The sequence below is a fragment of the Protopterus annectens genome, chromosome 7.part0 (assembly GCF_019279795.1).
Source record: "Protopterus annectens isolate FY-2018-M chromosome 7.part0, PAN1.0, whole genome shotgun sequence".
Taxonomy (NCBI): Eukaryota; Metazoa; Chordata; order Ceratodontiformes; family Protopteridae; genus Protopterus; species Protopterus annectens.
The window spans coordinates 1,766,195,956-1,766,214,774 of NC_056739.1; the positions used below are offsets into that span (position 1 = coordinate 1,766,195,956).

Sequence of the window (18,819 nt, forward strand, 5' to 3'; positions counted from 1 at the left end):
GTATGCTAAGACCATGAAATTCATAGTCACATTTGTCCAGGAAGTAATCATATAAATCATAAGGACAAAGGCAGTCTTGAAGGTAATATGTCCAGTTTTGTAACTTTACAAACAGCAGCTGCTCAGAAAGGAAAAAGGTTCTTACCAGCACAGACCAGTTTTACAATTTAACAAGTTCAAATATTTATTTATTTAACATTTGTTTACTGGGAAATTGTAAAACTTGGTCATTGATGTGGAACAATCCAATTTTCAGCAGATGCCTGGGGAGAAACACTCCAGACGCATGTCATTGTAATGTGGGAGGAAACCGGAGTACCCGGAGGAGACCCACATGAATGCATAAAGGACATGCAGACTGCACACAGAAGGCACCCCAGCCAAGAACTGAACTGGAGAACCTCTTGCTGTAAGGCAACAACGCAAATTGCTGCACCACTGTGCCATCCATATATGACAAGTGGCCTCTCTGAAGTATTTTCCAGTGTCATTAATGACCTGGATTCCAATAAGATGAAGGCAGTGTAGCTGATGGCCTTCACTACCCTGCAAAACTATATTCCATGTCTGGCCTGCTCTTGTATGTCATTATGCTACAGGGATTATACCATACATTACCTACAATTATGCTAGTGCTGCAATTGTAAAGGTTACTTATCATGCCAGAATCAGGAAGTGGGTTTCAGAAACATTACATGCGAGTGAAACCTATGACCTGTTATAATGAAAAGATCACCAAGTCTGCCATGTAACCATTACGATCACCTAAAAGCTAATGTCTTTACAGTACCACGTGCATGAGAGCGATAGTGTTGTATCCATGACAGGTAAAACATTGTGGCACATGTAGTATTGTTGCAAAATGCAGAGATGGTGTGTTGTGGGGCTGCACTACTAAAGTGTAGTTCAAACTTGTTAAAAACAAAGAGCTTTGAGTCAACTTGTGTGGGTGATTTGAAAAAAATCATCCACAACAGTACTGCACAAGTACAGTCTTCTCCCAGGACATCCAGACTCCACAGCATTTGTTGTGCATGCATTAAGGCCATCAGTCATATAATGTCTGCAGTACCTCTTCCAGCATGCAGGAAGAACAGTAGCTATAAAGCACAGGCCCATTGACTTTAATGGGTAGCTCTGTTACTTACAAGTTTTACACTATAGGTTCACAGGTTATTAAGGTTACAGTTAGAAAATCATTGAAAAGCTTAACCTAATTACCAGCACGACTTTGCTAGTATTTCCAGGTTAAAACTTCAGTACTGCAACCTCTTGATCTAAATTTGCAACTCCGACTAGCACAATCCCAGTTTCTATGTTGTGCATAAAGAAATAGCAATCCCAATTTCTATTTTGTTTTCAGGAATAGGATTCTGGAATTCTTCATTAACGTGTATATCATGAGGAGTGTCAGAACCATATTTTTATAATAGAATACCTTTTGTTTGGGGTAGTGTGCTGCCTCAGTAAATTTCTTTGAAACATGGCATTATTAATTATGTTATCATTCAATATAAATGTGGAGAAAATTCACATACAAACTACAGTGATAGAAGCATACAAATAAGCAATAAAGCATTTTCCTCAGCTGCTAAAAAGTACACATCTGCCAGAGAAAACTTTCAAAATAATGTTTTTACAGCTATATAAGGTAGATCTTAAAGCTGTACTGTACTTAAGATCAATGGGACAGTACAATCTTAATCTTAATTTATCACCACCAACTTGGCATCAAATTGTTTTAAGCCAGTTCAGAGTGTCCTTGTTGAAGAACAAACTGCAACTTTTCACATATGACCCAAAAACAAATTGTAGCAATCATGTTGATGGTTAAAAGCACCAGTTTTATGTGCCAAGCCATTTTAGTTTAGCATTCCTAGACATGTAGCAGTATGGGATTGTTAAGGTTAGAGCAGGCCATCTAAACTGGTCATCTTCATCAAGAAAATCAGAGCTACCCTTAATGAGGGCAGCTAGTTCTCTGGAAGAAACCACATAGTAATGGTAGGCAACTAACTGTCCACACCAATAAGTTACTATGAATGACTGAGTTAAGATAGGCATAGATAAAAGTAGGTTCTTAAGGAAGTTGGGCACTATCTCTGTGAGTATGATTGGTTATCTACAGAAATATTAGAAAATTATGTTTATGTGAAAAACATATAATTTAGTTAAAAATAGCTGTGTTGAAAGAGAGAAGAAAAAAAAATCTCTCACAAATTCAAATTTATGTTTCGTAAACTATTCAGTATAGAAACCTATATGGAAAGTATGCTACTTTGAAATATTACAGAAAGGAACAGTGACAGTGACATATACAGAGTTTAATTTTAAGATATATAATAAGGAACCCGTGAACTCGTAGAACTAGTGGAAACAGAAAATTGCCAAAATGCCCATGGGGTTAAGATAATGAGGAAACTTTTGTTCATATTTTGATGCACTGCTTATATTATGGGAAATTAGGAAGTTATCTCATAGAAAATATTTTTGAAACTTTGAAATTAGAGTGTAAATTTAAAAACTACACAGAAATGCTAGCTGCACTGTTTTTCAGAAAAGAGGAAAATACAGTTACATCATTGTTAATACATTTAAGTAAAACATTAACATTAGTAGAACAATTAGTGAATAGTAAATATGGAATTTCATTTTATAGATGTGTTCTTAGTTTTATCTTTGTGGAGTTTTTTGTGCTGTAGGTCACTGCACAATTGCTAAAGTATGCATAGGTAAGTACTAGGCTATTAATATGCAGATTATTACAAGCTTAACTAATAAACAGAGGCCAGTATCAAATGCTGTGACGTTTATCTGTGAGGTAAAGACATTAAGCATTATACCCAGCTTACTTCTGAAGCAATTGTTATTAAACTAAAATTGAGGCAGACCAACAGAATTATCAGTAAGGTGTCGCAGTAACCAGTACTCAGGTTCTACCTTTTTACATATTTTTACAAATATCTTTGTTGAATCCAGAACTCTCTGGATGACCAGGTTTGCTATTGATTGCAAACAGTGTGACTGTCTTCTCATCGATGGACGTATCACTACTTTAAGGTGGGGTGAGGGTCTGGGTGGTGTCCATCCTTAGTGTAAAAGCAACGCAGTGTAATCATATCTGAGAAACAAATAATTCTTTTGATACATCATATCAAGTGAAAAAAACTCAGAATGACTACAGTGGTAAACAGCCTTGGTGCAATCATAGATATATCTTTCCCATATCTATTTTTTTATCAATAGGTAGTCATAATAATAATGAAGGTCTTGGTGCACATCACATGATTCTCAGCAAATAGCCCCTTTTTTTTAATTTCTCCAAGTCTTTTGGGTTTCCTAAGATAGTCCCTTTGTTTAGAAATGTTGCTGCCCTCTTTTACACACTGCTGTTTTGCCAGTACATTAGTCCAATGAAATTACTTGCATGTTTTTAGCAAAATACCATGTTATCTTGAAAGGATACAAAAGTCTATGAACAATGATGTTAGAGACAAGAAAGATATCCAAAGAAGTTTAAGGAACTCTGTATTTTAGTCTCATATTGCTTTGTGTAATCAAACCTGTGATTTACATTTCAGAGAATGAAGCATCCCTTTCTTGTTTGAAACATTATAGATGCATGGAGCACTGAGATTATGTTCTGGAAGTAAGTAAACATTAAATTTGTTAAGGACTCCCCCTAAAGTGAAACACAATCTTAACAGCATTTTGGGGTGCTTTAGTAAAACTTGTTAAGAGCACCATACACCTCAGTAATTATTATCAGGTTCCTGTTCACAAGCAGCTTTGTGTGTTCTCAGAGTGGGTGCCAAGATTAATCTCTTGAGCTTTACTCTTAAGGAGATTGTTTTGTATCCATGCCTCAACATATAATGCACTAGTTATGTTCTTCATAATCCCCTGTGACTAGAACATTCTTCATGGAAGGCCAGCATACATGTGAATACAAATATAAATCCCCTACTACTACTAGTAATAATAAGACTCAATTCATTACTCGATGTGCCTTTCACCTTTTGAAATAAACTCTCTTTCCCTCTCTCTGCATGATAAATTGTCATTTACTATTGACCTTTAAAAAAGCTTTAAGGAAATATAGTGATATGCATTCATTAAACCAGGCTAGCTGTGGTCATGCTTGAATGTATAGTTTGAACATATAAACCTACTGTATAAGAAAGCCAGGCCATTCTTATGTCTGAGACATCTGTGAAATACACTAGTTACTATATTTAGAAAACAGGGCAGCCATTCATAAGTAAAAGTAAAAAAGATATATCATTCACACAAAGTTTATTAATTAATGAATATACTGGTAGAGTTAATCATCCAGTCACTAAACTTAGACAAGCAGAATGTTGTCTAACATCTGCACTTAATAATCACCGGCTACTTTATCCCTGGCTCTGTGTATTCTAAATAGAAGGGACTTGCAAGAGTTTCCATTTAGAGTCCTGATCCATTTTTAGTTTTTGCATTAATCTTAAAGCCAAGTATCATAAAAAAATAATTCATAAAGCATCTGATCGTAGTTGAAGACCATATGGCATACCCCATCTAAACGCCTCCTAGGCTATTGATAAGTCGGAGATCATAAATTATACAGACTTTTTTTTTTCCTAACTCCCTACAATGCATTTTATATATCTTTACTACTTTGACCCTATCACATCCTCTTGAAGGTAGTCTCAATCATTCACCACCTTTCTCTGTGAACTAATACTTTCGTATATCTTCACTAAAGGGTACACCACGAAACTTCAGACTGAATTGCCTTCTTATTCTCATAAAATTCTTTTCTGACAGATGGTAACCAATGGATTTCATGGACTCCTTTGTGAGGTACTTAAAAAGTTCTATCACGCCTAGTCCTTTTCTTTCATCAAGGCCATACCCAGTAATCTATTTACATGGTGTCTGCTTCAAGCATTGTTTTATTTTTACTGCCTTCCTATGAAATGCCTGTGCAGCTCTGCCCTCTTATCCACTGGTGTAAGAGGCCTCCAGAACTGCACACATTACCCCAGATGCAGTCTTTTTAACTTGTCTGTGTTTGATGTATACATATAGTAAGGTCTTCCTTTCTCTTGATGCCTTCTCCTATGCATCCCAGAATCCACTGTTCTGGCAGTTACTCGTTTTCTTCCTCGTTTCATTTTTTTGATGGAGCTACTTGTTTTGCAAATGAAGACTCCTTCTGTGGGTATTTGCTGCGACTTCCTGATGGATAGTTTCAGACTGAATTTCAGCGGTCATGTTTCAGACCATTTACTCTAATCTTGGCAACCTTCTTCTCACTCTTCATATACACTTCTAAGAAACAGGTTAAGCGTTGCTTAAATTTAATATATCAATGCAAAAAAATGTATATGAAAAAAAAAAAAAACACTGCAAAAGTTGTAGCCATAAGGAGCTACATAACACAAACTGAGATACAAGACACGAACTAGATATTAGCTTGTTGATCCAAGCAGTCTAATTTTACAATGGTGGAACTGTGGTACCTTATTCCTCAGGCAAACACTAATTCATGTTCATTTAAAATGCTTCAATTCTTACTGTTTAGCTGCACATTCAATACCCACTTTAACATCTACCAGTATCAATTTCTGCACTAACTTTAACTGTAGTCAGTGTCCTAATAAAACTTAATGTACCAGTAGCGGTCTTGGCACTTAAAGTGTTATCAGTACTCTGTTATATTTAAAGCTACTAAACACTTATCGTGAAGTTACAAACTGATCTTACCTCCCACATCTCCAGTTTGTTGACAGCAAGCAGGAACTGCCTCCTGTTTACTAAAACCCCCTACTGCTATTATCTTTAAAAATCTTGAGGTCTGGCTAGACCAAACACTTAACTTTCACATCCACATAGAACAAAAAACTGAAACAAAATTAACAGTTTTCTCTTCTAGGCTAAGAAAGCCTCTCCATACGTAACATCGACAACTAGAACTATTTGCAAAGGCGTCCTTCGAGCCGAACTTAAATACCCACTTCTCATTATCGTTGCTGCCTCTAAATAAAAGTGACCACCCTGCAAACCATCTGAAGCAAAATATGTCACTTTATCACAAATTCACTAGCATGAGAGCACCAGTGCTGCACACTCACCAGTGGTTACTGGCACCCATCAAACACAGAGCCGATTTGCTTCTTGGACGTCCTGCTCTTCAGACTTCTGCAGCACAGTTCCTTTCTGCCAGACTCATCAAGACTCCCATCTGACTTAAAAAGCCTGACCACCTAGCCTACATTTTGTAGGCACTTTACATCTTATCTCCAAAACAGAGCTCACTGTGGATTCTTTGTACATAGCCACATCATCAGACAACCACTCGCTCCAGATCTGAACATTGGTCATTGCCTGACTAATGTTCTCTTCTTTTGCACTTCTCCTGCACATATCCCTTCTACCTCACAACCTTAATCTGATGTACTATTTTCCAGTGCTACAATTTTAAATATTTGTCAACACTTGTATAACTATGGTGTTGTATATCATCTGTATTTATTAATTTGTACTTACAATTACTCATTGAAGACCAGTTTACTATCCCAGTAAACATAAATAAATAAAGAAATCTTCTACTGTACCTTTTAGAGCTACATCTACCTACCTGCAGTAAGGGAAATTCTCTCTAATTTTTGCTGTCAGTAAGCAGATACATATCACATACCAGTATATTACCAGTTTATGCTGAGGTAGTCAAGAAGTCTTTGCCTATGCCTGACAGGTACCCATCTAGAGATCCTCAGCCATCTAATGATGCACCTATAGTACACCTGTGCCTTGCATACCTCTACAGTAATCAGAGAATTACCCAGACTGCAAACCTGAATTCTATGGTCACATTGGCCTGCTTCTGACCCTAAAGCCCTGGCTATAGATGGTTCCATCATAAAACATAAATCATACTTACCAGACTGGCTAAAATGAGAGTCACAGTCAGTTGCCTCTCTGGTGCTAGGGTTAGGACAATTACAAGGACCCTCAACAGGCTTCACTATCCTACACATGAGTATGACCTTAATGTCATCCATGTAGGTGCACTACTCTAAAGAAGATGCAGCAGGACCTATGCAAACCCTTCAGCTATGCAAGCCACTAGCATTAAACACTATTCTTCCCTTTCCAAGAATGATGTCTAAATTCAAATAAATAATAATTGGAAACAATGACTGGCTTGGTAACTGATGTCATTCTGAGATGATCCAGTCTGTGTTTGCCTGGTACCAAATGTCCAACAGTCACTCCTGCTTTGCTAGAAATGACCTGGCTTTTGTGCACTAACTAGAACTTTTCCTGACCCCATATTGCCTTTTTAGGCAATGCTCAACTCTTGAGCATATCCACCTAGCAAATTCTAATTTGAACAATATCAGGGTTGCTAGAAAGTTAAACATTGTGTTTGAGCTTCAGGCTTATTACATCCTTAAAGTCACCCAAACTTGTGCAGTTACTGAGAATTGCTTCTGAGCAATAATAGCACACTTTCTGTATTAGTACACTGTGCCTGCTACACATTCAGTATCACTGAGAGCTGTGTGACCATATCCCTTTTTTATTTGGAATGTTGCTGGCATGTATTAAATATAATACCATATCAATCTAGAACTTTCTGGTCAATTTCACAAAAATAAGCCTACATTAACATTGCCATAGGTCCCCTTCAATGTCCGATTCAGAGCATTATGATTATCTTGACTCAAAAAGCTACCCATTAAGGCAGATACTCTGATTATGAGAGACTTTAATTTCTCCTCTCTCAAGTGACAGACCTGTACAACCACCAACTGATATACCTACAGATCCAATTTTGTAGATGCCAACTCTTTAGTGAATATTGTCCCTATACCTATTTAGGGTAGTAACCTCCTTGATTATGTCCTTATTAGTTATTGTTTCTTCTGTAGCACCCCATATAAAACTACCTCCCTAACTAAATCAGGTCAACTAGCTTTACCTTCATCATTAATATAAGCCTTCCCACGCATAAAATACATTATTTTGGGTTTATTCACCAGTGATCTAATTTGCTTGTTGAGGCTAAGGAGAGAGTTTTTCCAATTTGAAATTTGTTCCTTTTTACCCTTGGACAACAGTTTCTCGCATTTGTTGTAAAGTCTGTTGCTAGAGGATGTCCACCAGACAGGTTTGTGTTTCCTTGAGGAGCAGGTTTTAGTTCTATTGGATGTGGCTGAGTCCATGCAGTTGTACAGGTGCCTGTATACTGCATTGGTGTACTGTTCAGCATAGCTGTCTGCATCCTTTGAGGGGGGCAGTGTTGTGAAGCTACAGATACCCTCCCTTAGGAGGTTGTAGTCAGCTTTTGAGAAAATGTTCAGCTTGATTACTGCTGGAGGGAGGGGGGTTGGGTGGGAAAGAAACTTTGAGACAGTCCAATGATCTGATCTCAGCAGGGAAGAACTTTCTATAGGAGTGGTGCAGCGGTCGCCCATGTTGGTGAGAACCAATGCAGTATACAAGCACCTGTGCAACTACATGGACTCAGCCATTCCCAATAGAACTAAAACCTGCTCCTCAAGAAAACACAAATCTGTTTGGTGGGCATCCTCTAGCAACAGGCTGCTGGGGTATCTCTTTACCAGAATGCAGAATAGCCATTATTGGAATACTGAAACAGGAAGCATGGCAGTTTTCTGTAGTCATCAATATGTATTGGGACTGCTTTGGTCGCACACTGACAGAGACAAAGAAGAGAGAAAGAAACTGAGTTTTACTTTTCCCTCTTTTACATTTACAGATTAAGGTATGTGGGCCTGTGCTCACATCAGGAGCTACAGAGAAGAGCAAAAAAGAATTGTTTTTCTGTGGTTTGCAACCTTGGGAATATCACTGTTTTGAAAATATCACCTCTCCTGCATCTACATGCTCCAATTTAGATTAGCGACATATTTACTTAATGATAGACAAGTAGTTATAATTCTAATTATGGGTGTTGCACTCTTCATGGAGAACTTATGACATCTTTAAGGAATTGTTGGGCTTCATTAAAGTTATATAATTTGCACTTTGAGTGTCTGTTATTGCTTTTTTTCATTGGTGTGAAGATGAAAAATATGTAACTATCCCTTCTTCTTTCTTTTTAACTTATCATTCTTGGTCAGTATGCGAAAATATAGATGTTCTTCATAACCACAATTTGCCAAGGAGAGAATGTTTAAAATACGCCATAAATGCTGTTATTAACAGGTGAAAAAAAACAAAAAAAAAAACAAAGCTGATCCAGAATTTTTTAAAGTGCTTCCATTTACCATTTTTGTTTATTCATCATTTTACTTTCAGTGTTTTGTATCTGTGTGGTTTCTTTCTTCTAGGTGATATGGTCCAATTTCCTCGTCACCAGGAACCTAAGTAGAAAGAAGAAACAACAACTTTAAATAATAACAAAAAGTGAACTGTAGTGCAAGGCACTGATTTTTTCAAGCCAGCTAGTACTCAGTCACTGTTCCATTATGCCATCATGTGGTAAGCAGTCGACAATACATTTTGTCCTCACTCGTCTTTCACCTAGAAACTCAGAAATCACTAGAATATGTGAAAAATACATAGTGTTCTGGTGGATTCTGCAGTACATTGTAAAAATATTCACAATGAAGATGTCAGTTATTCTTGATGCTAATATTTTTAGATTAAGAAAGAAATAATTTAAATAACGTTTGCTGCTTCTTTACTTTGCAGTGTACTGATGCCCTCAGCCATCATAGGTTCATAGGTAGGTACTAGGCTATTGGCCCTAAGGCCTACATAAGCCTAGCCAAAAAGGTACCCTGGCTTTCGCCACCCAAGAAAATTATTTTCCTGTGCCCCTGTCGAGCAGAGCCACAGAAGTGATCCTCAGGGTGAATGATGTCCTTTAAGAAGATAAGCCATGTTCTATTAAATCTGTTACTAATAATTTAAAATAAGTAATACAAATATGGGACTGAAATGTAAGGTCTGTTATGGTAATGACCTGCATGCCTCCTCAATGATGTTTTGATTTGTCAGTGATATCATGCCTTAAAGTATCAATGATATCAACCCAAATATTTTTTATGTGGTTTTATTATATAAATTCACAGTGTATATTTCAGTTCATTGAGAGAAGCTCTTTTGCAGTGCCGTATTTTCTGCTACATCCTGTACTTCATGTAACTGTTATTTCCTATCACTTTGCTAATATGACTAGATGGAAAGACTGTACAAAATCCTGTGCAGCCAATTTTAACTACTGGTATCCCGTATATGTTAGCAGTAACAGAATGCCAATCGGAAAATGTATAATCTTCTGTATACAAAAACCCAGTTATTCGATAAATTAAGCACAATGACAACTATGGCAGCAGTGTTGAATTAAAATGTGGCAAATACTTTCTAATGCCATGGGGCAAATTCCAAAAGATTTACTCTTGGTGTAAGTAATTAATCCAGTGTAAGGCCTATCTATAAAGCAGGCTTATACTAGAGTAAGTTAATAATCAGTAACACCCGATATCCTGCAGAAGTCATCAAAACAGGACTGAAAGCTACAACAGTGCTGACAGTACCTTGACACTTATTAGCTGGATTGTTAATTGTATTAAATTGGCTTAAACCTTAGCATCACTGTCTTTATAATTTGTACCTCACTGCACAATGCTAATGTTGTGTTATTTGCAGTACAAGCCTTGCCACAGAGTCTGACTGGGTCCGCACTCAGACATTGTTGTAAGGGATGTATTACTATCATTTTTTTTCTTAAACTAAACAAATTAAAATCAAGATTAATTGTTCATTGTTGCACCTGTTAACTAATCCTTATTGTGAGCATCGCATAAGTATTCATGCTGCTCTCCACCTACCATCACATCAAATATCAAAGCTGTCTAGGATGCCCACATTATGTATAAATTCATGTGTCACATCAATGCTGTTAGAATGACCCCCCATTATGTGTATATTCATGTGTTACATTAAATATAAACACAACATCATCTAGGATGCCCCCCATTATGTGTATATTCATGTGTCACATCAAATATAAACACAGTTCTGTCTAGTATGCCCCTTATGTATATATTCATGTCTGAGTTTAGCATTAAAAATTGTTATATTGTCTAAAAATGTGGCATATTTACATAAGAAAAAAAGAACTTATGTATGCAACAAAATATATAACACAGAAACTATGAAATGACAAAGGTATATGGCAGACATATTTTACAGTGGGGATCTAAAATAAATCTAATTTTTAAAATATTTGTGAATGATATAATTACATTAATTTTTACTGAAAAAAAACAAAAAAGCACAGTGTTCAAGGTTTCATGCACTTGGTATTCTGTTTATAAATTTCAAAATGCTTCAAAAGTGACAATAATAGAGGCTTCACTAGTATTTAAAGTCTGCAGCAGTGGACAGGGAAACATTACAATATGTTTGATGGACAGAAAATAGTTCCTATATTAGAGAAACATGCTAATGATCTAGGTAAACCTTTCCTCTTCAGTTTGCCTGACTATTTACTATATGCATTCATAGGTAGTAGAACAATGATCAGGTAATCTACACCTATAATATTGACTGGACTGTACAATGCACTGTCTTTTTACATCTTGTCAACTTGTCAGCTTGTTACACAAAACTTAAATATCGGTTTTGCTGGTTATCTAAGTATGCATATTTAAGTCCTTTCAAATCGGGTACGATGTTTTGAAAAAAAAAATAAGAATTTTCTAGTAAATGTATAATTCTTCAGCACTGCTGTTTTTGGAAGAATATATAAGTAAATATTTCAGTTCTTCGAGCAAATACATGCTAAATGGATATCTAGTGCCACCATGTGACCAATTTTATGAATTACACTAGGTTTAGGCTAGGTTGATGTTTGTTAAAATGAGGCAATTAGGTTCTGTAGAAAATAGTTTGTATGAAACGTTTAGTTGTTAATAATGCAGAAAAACATTACAATTATTTGTGGAAAGACTTTTAACTTTTAGTTACAATGTCAGTAAAATGAAACTGAGATATTTTGAGGTGTAATTTGAACCATAAAAAAGAAGTTATGTTCTTACAATAATAGGTTCATAGGTTCAAAAGTACGTACTAGGCTATCTGCCCAAGGGCATTTATAAGCCTAGCCAGAGTGTGTCGGCTTTCGCCACCCCATTGATTAATTAACTGACCCTCTGACAAGCAGAGCCAATGAAGTGATCCCAGGGGTGCATTTTCTGTTACCCATCCACTCGTCAAGGTTTCTCTCGAAGAGTGTTAGTGAGGCGCTCTGCCTAATGTAGTTTGGAATTTTGTTCCAAAGCATGGGGAGTCTCTGTGATAGGAATCTATCCCTCCAGCATGTTCTATTTATTGTTGTGGTGAGGTTTAGCTCACTAGAGCGCATGGCTCGCAGTGACTTGGATTTCTTTAGGTGGAGCATGTCCATCAGTTCTGAGTTGGACATGGCTTTGTAAGTCAGGCAGAGATCACCTCTGAGTAAGTGATATGCTACTGAGTACAGCCGGAGTTTTTTCACTCGGGCTGCATAGAACATGTGTTTGAGGCCAGTGATCCCCTTGGTGAGGTGCTTTTGTGGTTCCATGTGTGTTGTCCATCTCGTCCTTTACTCTCACTTGTGGGTCGAATCAGATGAGACGGATCCAGCTCGGCCATTTCTCCATCTTAAGGTCTGCAGCAAAGCTTTTGGGCCTCATTCTTAACCCATAATGTAACCTAGTAATTACCTCAGATCTTGTTTGCCCCCAGCAGCACATGGAAGAAGAACTTATATAGTAGCAGCTTCTAGATATATATGAGAGTGAATATCTATACCTATACATACGACCATGAATTAGTATCAGGCTGAGAAGGTGCATTCTCTGAGGCTATATGGTTTTGCTGAATCCCAATTCTATTATTTAGTCTACCAGGAGTATAGGCAGGGGGCAAGGAGGGAGGGTTGTGAGAATAAAGGACGACATGGACAACACACATGGAACGTTATGGTAAGAACATAACTTCTTTATATGACATTGTCAAGCTCGCCTCTATTCTCACTTGTGGGACCATGTCCCAAGCAACTAAACTCACGGGTGGCTCATGGGAGAATATTCCTCAGAACCATAGAAACAAATGAGGCTCTACTCCTAGAGGCCAAATCCACTTTGAAATGAGTAATAAAGGTACGAGGTTTTGCGCAAATAGCCACAGCACAGATATTATCCAGTGGTAATCCAGCCTGAAAAGCTGTAGACATGGCTACAGATCTAGAGGAATGAGCTTTACCCCCCTTTGGGAGAACTCTATTGTTTGAATTATAAAAGTAGGATATGCATAATGTTAGCCATCTAGATAAACTTTTGAAACTAGTTGACCTTTTCTTGCATCAGAATAAGAGACAAAGAGATGCTCTGATTTTCTTATTTCTGAAGTTCTATGTAAATAGAAATGTAACTGTCTATGAACATCTAGAAGATGCAAGGAATACTGTCCTTTATTTTGGAAGCTGGGAAAGAAAACTGGAATGTCTACAGATTGCTTAAGGGTATTCTCCGTCACAACCATGGGTAGAAAGGATGAGTTAGCATAACAAAACTCTGTCTTTGTGAAGACTATATATGGAGGCTCTGTGGACAAGGCCTGCGACTCAGATACTCTTCTGTATGAAGTAATAGTCACCAAAAAGAGAGTTTTCCAGGAAAGATATTTTAAGTCACATGCAGATGAAGGCTTAAAAGGGGGAAAATAATATTAGATAAGATGAAATTGAAATTCCAAGGGGGCATTGGATGCTTATATGGAGGTCTTAACATAACAGTGCCCCTCAAAAAAATGCTTTGTAAAGTCTGTGTGACATGATAGGATGATCATTTTCTCCTATATGGAAATTAGAAATCGCAGCTAGTTGAACTTTAACTGCAGCTGCCGCTGCTCCACCATTGAAGATCTCTGATAGAAACTGTAAAACAGAGTGAACTGGTGCTGTGAAAGGATCTATGCAATTACTGTTTTCCCATACAATAAATCTCCTCCATTTGCTTTTGTAAAGTTTTTGAGTAGATGTTTTATGAGACGATAATATAATATGCTTGACTGGGGAGGAGAGGAATGGAAACCTGGCAATTAAAGGAAATGGAGCAGCCAAGCTGTCATTTTTAAGGTGTCTAGGTTGGGATGAACCATTCCTGATGGATGTGTCAAAAGGTATTGAATTGGGTCCAGAATCCAGGATTCGTCTCGAAGATTAGGCTGAAGAAAAGGGAACCAGATTTGACAAGGCTAGTAGGGAGCAACTAGGATAATAGCTGGCTCCAACAGACTCGCTTTCTGCAGAAACTTTGGAATTAGTGGAATCAGGGGAAAAGCATAAAGAAGTCCCAGGGGCCAATCATGAACAAGTGCATCTTTTGGTGACTCCCCCATAGGAGGGATCAAGACAAAGTAGTTGCTGCATTTGGCATTGTTGGGTGATGCAAAGAGGTTGCAGCAAGGCTGACCCCATTTAGGGAAGATCACTTCCGTAAGTTTCTGATTGAGGGACCATTCGTGCAGCAATAGCATGACTCTACTCAGCTTGTCCGCAATGATGTTGGAATTTTCCAGGATGTGCATTGCTATCAGAAAGCAGTTGGAGGCTATCACTCAATGCCAGACCTTGAGAGCTACTCGACAAAGTGGGAAAGATCTGGTTCCCCCCATTTGTTTATATACCACGCTACGGACATATTGTCTAACTGGATTGCTATCGTTCTCAGAGGAAGAGAGTCCTGGAATGCTTGTAATGCTAAAAACACCATCCTCATCTCTAGGATTTTATATGCAGATGAGCCTCTTGTTCTTGCCAGATGCCTTGAACTGTCTTTCCAAGAAAATGCCCCCCCCCCCAATTCTGGGAAGCATCCATGGTCATCGTAGCAAGAGGATGAGGAGGAATGAATGGATGGCCCTGAGGCACTAAAGTTGAATGAATCCACTACTGGAGATCTTTTTTACAGGCATTGGTTATCATAATCTTGTGGGACATTGAAAGTTTTAAGACTGACTATTGTGCAAAAAGCAAACACTAGAGAACCCTGATGTGAAGGCAAGCTAGAGGAATTAGAACGACTGATACAGCCATTTTCCCCCGGACATGGAGAACTAGTTTTGTGGTGGCTTTTGACTTCTTTATTAGTATTCTGACAAAATGACGAAAGTCATCTACTCTGTCCTGTGAAAGTCTTACTATTTAATTGGAGGTATTTATCTCTGCTCCTATAAACACTAAACTTTGAGATGGCTCTAGTGCAGATTTTTTGTAATTCATGTTAATGCCTAGGGAGAAGCAGAGTTGAAAGACATAATTCCTTGACTGGAGTAAATGATGCCTGGTCGGGGCGGTTATGAGCTAGTTGTCCAGGTATGGAAACATGCAGAATCCTATGCATCTCAGGTGAGCAGCTCCTATTGCCATACATTTGTTGAACACTCTGGGGGCTGTAGTGAGATCAAAGGGCAGAGCTCGAAACTGGAAGTGACTGGCTTCTAGCCGGAAGCACAAGAACCTCCTGGACCGCCTGTCCATTCAAATATGGTAATACACATCTTGAAGGTCTATAGAGCACATCCAATTATCTTTTTCCAGAAATAGAAGTATCAACTGCAGTGTTATCATCTGGAACTTGGTCTTTTTTACCAATTTGTTTAGATTGCTGAGATCCAAAATGGGCCTCCAGTCCCCTGTCCTCTTCAGAACTAAAAAGAATCTTGAGTAAGTTCCAGATCCTCTCTGGTCTGCGAGGACCTCTTGGATAACCCTTTTTCTTAGCAAAATCTGGATTTCTATTGTTGCTTGTTCCTTTTGACTGGGTGGAACATCTGTAACCAGTTTGTTTATGGGGATAGGAAAGGAAAAGGGAATGATATATCCTATGGATATTATGTCCTGCATCCATTTGTCATTTGTTATCTTTAGCCAGGTTTCTTGTTGCAGAGACAATCGATCCCCGACTGCCTCCAGAGGTGAGTAATCAGCACTCCTTCAGGAGCACTGGAAGGGTTTCCCAAATAAAGATTTTCTGGAGCCCTGGTTTTGCGGTCCTCCTCTGTCACATGGGTGGCATCTTCCGTTAATGTTCCCTCCACTGCCTCTGGGGGAACCTTCCCCTTGTGTGTCCTGGTAAGACCTTTGAGGTTTTCTGAATGATATTTTTTCCACTACCTTTTTGAGCCTTGGGAAAGGATCTAGTAGAAGTGGAAAAATGCACTCCAGTGACATTTTTCCCCCTTGTTCACACCTGGTGAGCGTTTCCTTCACTTTCAGCCCAAAAAGGAGAGGAGACATCAAAAGGGGTATGAATGAAGGAAAACTTGAAGGGTTCCAGGAAATTGCAAAGGTGCATTCAGGCCTGCCTCCTAAGATATATACCTGAGCATGCCACCCTACCCATTCCATCTGCTGCATAAGAAATGAGTCTCATGGACAAGTTGACAACTGAATTCAAGGTGGCAAGCTCAGCATTGATTTTATCTGCCACTGCATCAGCTATGGCCCCTTGGAGGGAGACTGATAATTCTTAAATCAGGTCCTTCTGCAACCTAGTGAAGTGGGTGAGATAATTCAGAGACCACAAAGCAAAGGTCACTGATGAGAAGACACTCTTCCCATACCTATTCATAGTCCTAGAGTCCTTATTAGGAGGCTGGATAGGGAAACTTGTTTCAGAGAGTTTCTTCTTAGTGGCCACCACCATGACAATGGCATCAACCCCTACACCCTTTGTTAAAAACTTTTTTCTTTTGGGGCAGTATTGTACTTATTTGTCATCCTAGGAGGAGGGTCTATGGTGTCTGGGGTCTCCCAAGTCTTTAGCAACATTAATTCCACAAGCTCATCCAAAGGAGGAGTCACCCAAGAAGTTGATGGGTGAGATGCAAAGGCCTTCAGGAGGACTGTCAATCACTTCCATTTTAAGATTTCTAGGATGTACTCTTTAATACTGACACAACCTGGATATCAGAATCTTCTAGCTCTGAAGCAGGGGGGATGGATCAGAGGAGTAACTGCAACAGAAGAGGGGGTTTGAGTCTGATCCGATTCCTTTGGGCTCAGATATAACAGTAGTTTGGCTAAAGCAGGTGTCTTCAAAAGACTCTCTATGACCCTATCCAAGTCTTCATCAGATAAACTCCTGGTAGACATAGTGGACAGGGTAGGTGACCTTGATCTAGCTAGTAGCGCAGAAGGGAGCCAATCTTTTTAATAGAGGGAGATTAGCTGCTATGTCTATGCTCCATTGTAGTAGTTGGCACCAATGAAATTGCCCCTCCAAGGGAGTCTTGGAACCAAGAGGAGATGTCTGCTCTGATAGAGCCTTTGGGTAAGTTAACTTCAGAGCCTTCTGCTTCAGCTCTGATGAGGATCTCGGCTCCAATGAAGGTCTTTTGATAGGTTTCTCCATCTTGCTTTTGGACAACAGTCTCTTCCTCTTGTTATATAATATTATATAATCTGTTTATACTTGAAGTCCACCATGGTGGCTTGTTTTTATGGGAAGACCTGGTTTGATCCAGTCAGGTACAGCAGAGTTTATGAAGTCACTTAAGTGTTTGTCCAGCGCAGGTGTGTATACTTCTGTATAGTAATCATTAATGTCTGTGATTGCGGATAGTAGGAATCCTTTTATACCATCACTTACTTGGCTGCAGTTAAGCTTTGGTAAAGATTTTTATAATTTTTCTTCCTGGGAGGATGTCAGTTCCAGTAGTTACTTCAAATGAGATTGATTTGTGGTCTGACCTAACCAGGGAGGGCATCACACATGGCGAAATACAGTGACCCCTCCCCCATGTAGGTGAGTACTATGTCCAGAACACTAGAGCCCCTAGTTGGGGTGTAGACTATCTGGTCAGAACATTTGTGTTAACAAAGTTCAGGAACCTCTGGGCAAGCATGTTTTTGCTTGTGTATGTCCCCCAGTTTATGGAAGGATAGTTGAAATCTTCCATGACTAAGGTGTTGAGCTGTATGGCGAGAGATTCCAGTAAATCGAGGTAGGTGGTGTACTTATGCTGGTTTATGGTGGGGATCTACAGCTAGCAATGATATGGTATGGTACTTTTCCAATAGTTAACTGGACATGGAGTAGTTTGACAGAGTCGTGCTGTTTGACCAGTCTGTAAGTGTATTTGGTTTTAATGAAGATGGATACACCTCCACCTTTCGTTTCTTCATGCTCATTTTGAGGTCTGAACATATGGAAGGTACTGTAGCCCGGCACAGCTGGGGTGCTCTCAGGGGCCTTGAACCATGTCTCAGTAACTGCACAGTTGTCAGCATCCTCCAAGGTAAGGAATGTTCACAAATGGCAGCAAATGGGTGAAATCAGAAGTGAATTAAGACAGAAGGGGAAAGAGTGGAACAAGTTAACAATCTGGGAGGGAGGTTGAGGAGAAAGGAAATCTGAATAAGGAGGTCAAAGATAGAACCAGAGGGTCTGCATTTAACTGGCAGAGAGTGCCAGGGGTAGTTTATAACAGAAGAATGCCAGAGGCGATGAAAAGGAAGGTGTAAAAAAACAGTGGTGTGACCAGTACTGTAAGATACAGAAACATGGGTAGTAATGGCAGGGCAGTTGAGGAAACTGGAGGTGATGGAGATGAAGTGCCTGAGAAGGCTGGTAGAATGCACACTGTGAAATGGCTGACAAAAGGAAGACACCACAGCAAAAGCCAGAGTAGCTCAAATTGCAGAGAAGGCCGAAGAGAGAAGAATACATTTGTTCAGGCCCATGTGCAGAAAAGTAGACGACAATTTTCTGAAGAAGATTTAGGATACACAGGATGAAGGCAAGA

The 18,819-nt window shown here is 38.8% G+C and overlaps 1 protein-coding gene across 1 annotated transcript in view; it reads right to left on the reverse strand.

Annotated features, from left to right (window-relative positions):
* RHCG (Rh family C glycoprotein) overlaps positions 1–18,819 on the reverse strand; it is a 315,521-nt gene that overhangs the window by 3,237 nt on the left and 293,465 nt on the right. Inside the window, exon 9 of the mRNA XM_044078306.1 lies at positions 9,285–9,380. Coding sequence (XP_043934241.1) covers positions 9,312–9,380 — 69 coding nt within the window. The 3' untranslated portion in view covers positions 9,285–9,311. The remainder of the gene's footprint in view (positions 1–9,284; positions 9,381–18,819) is intronic.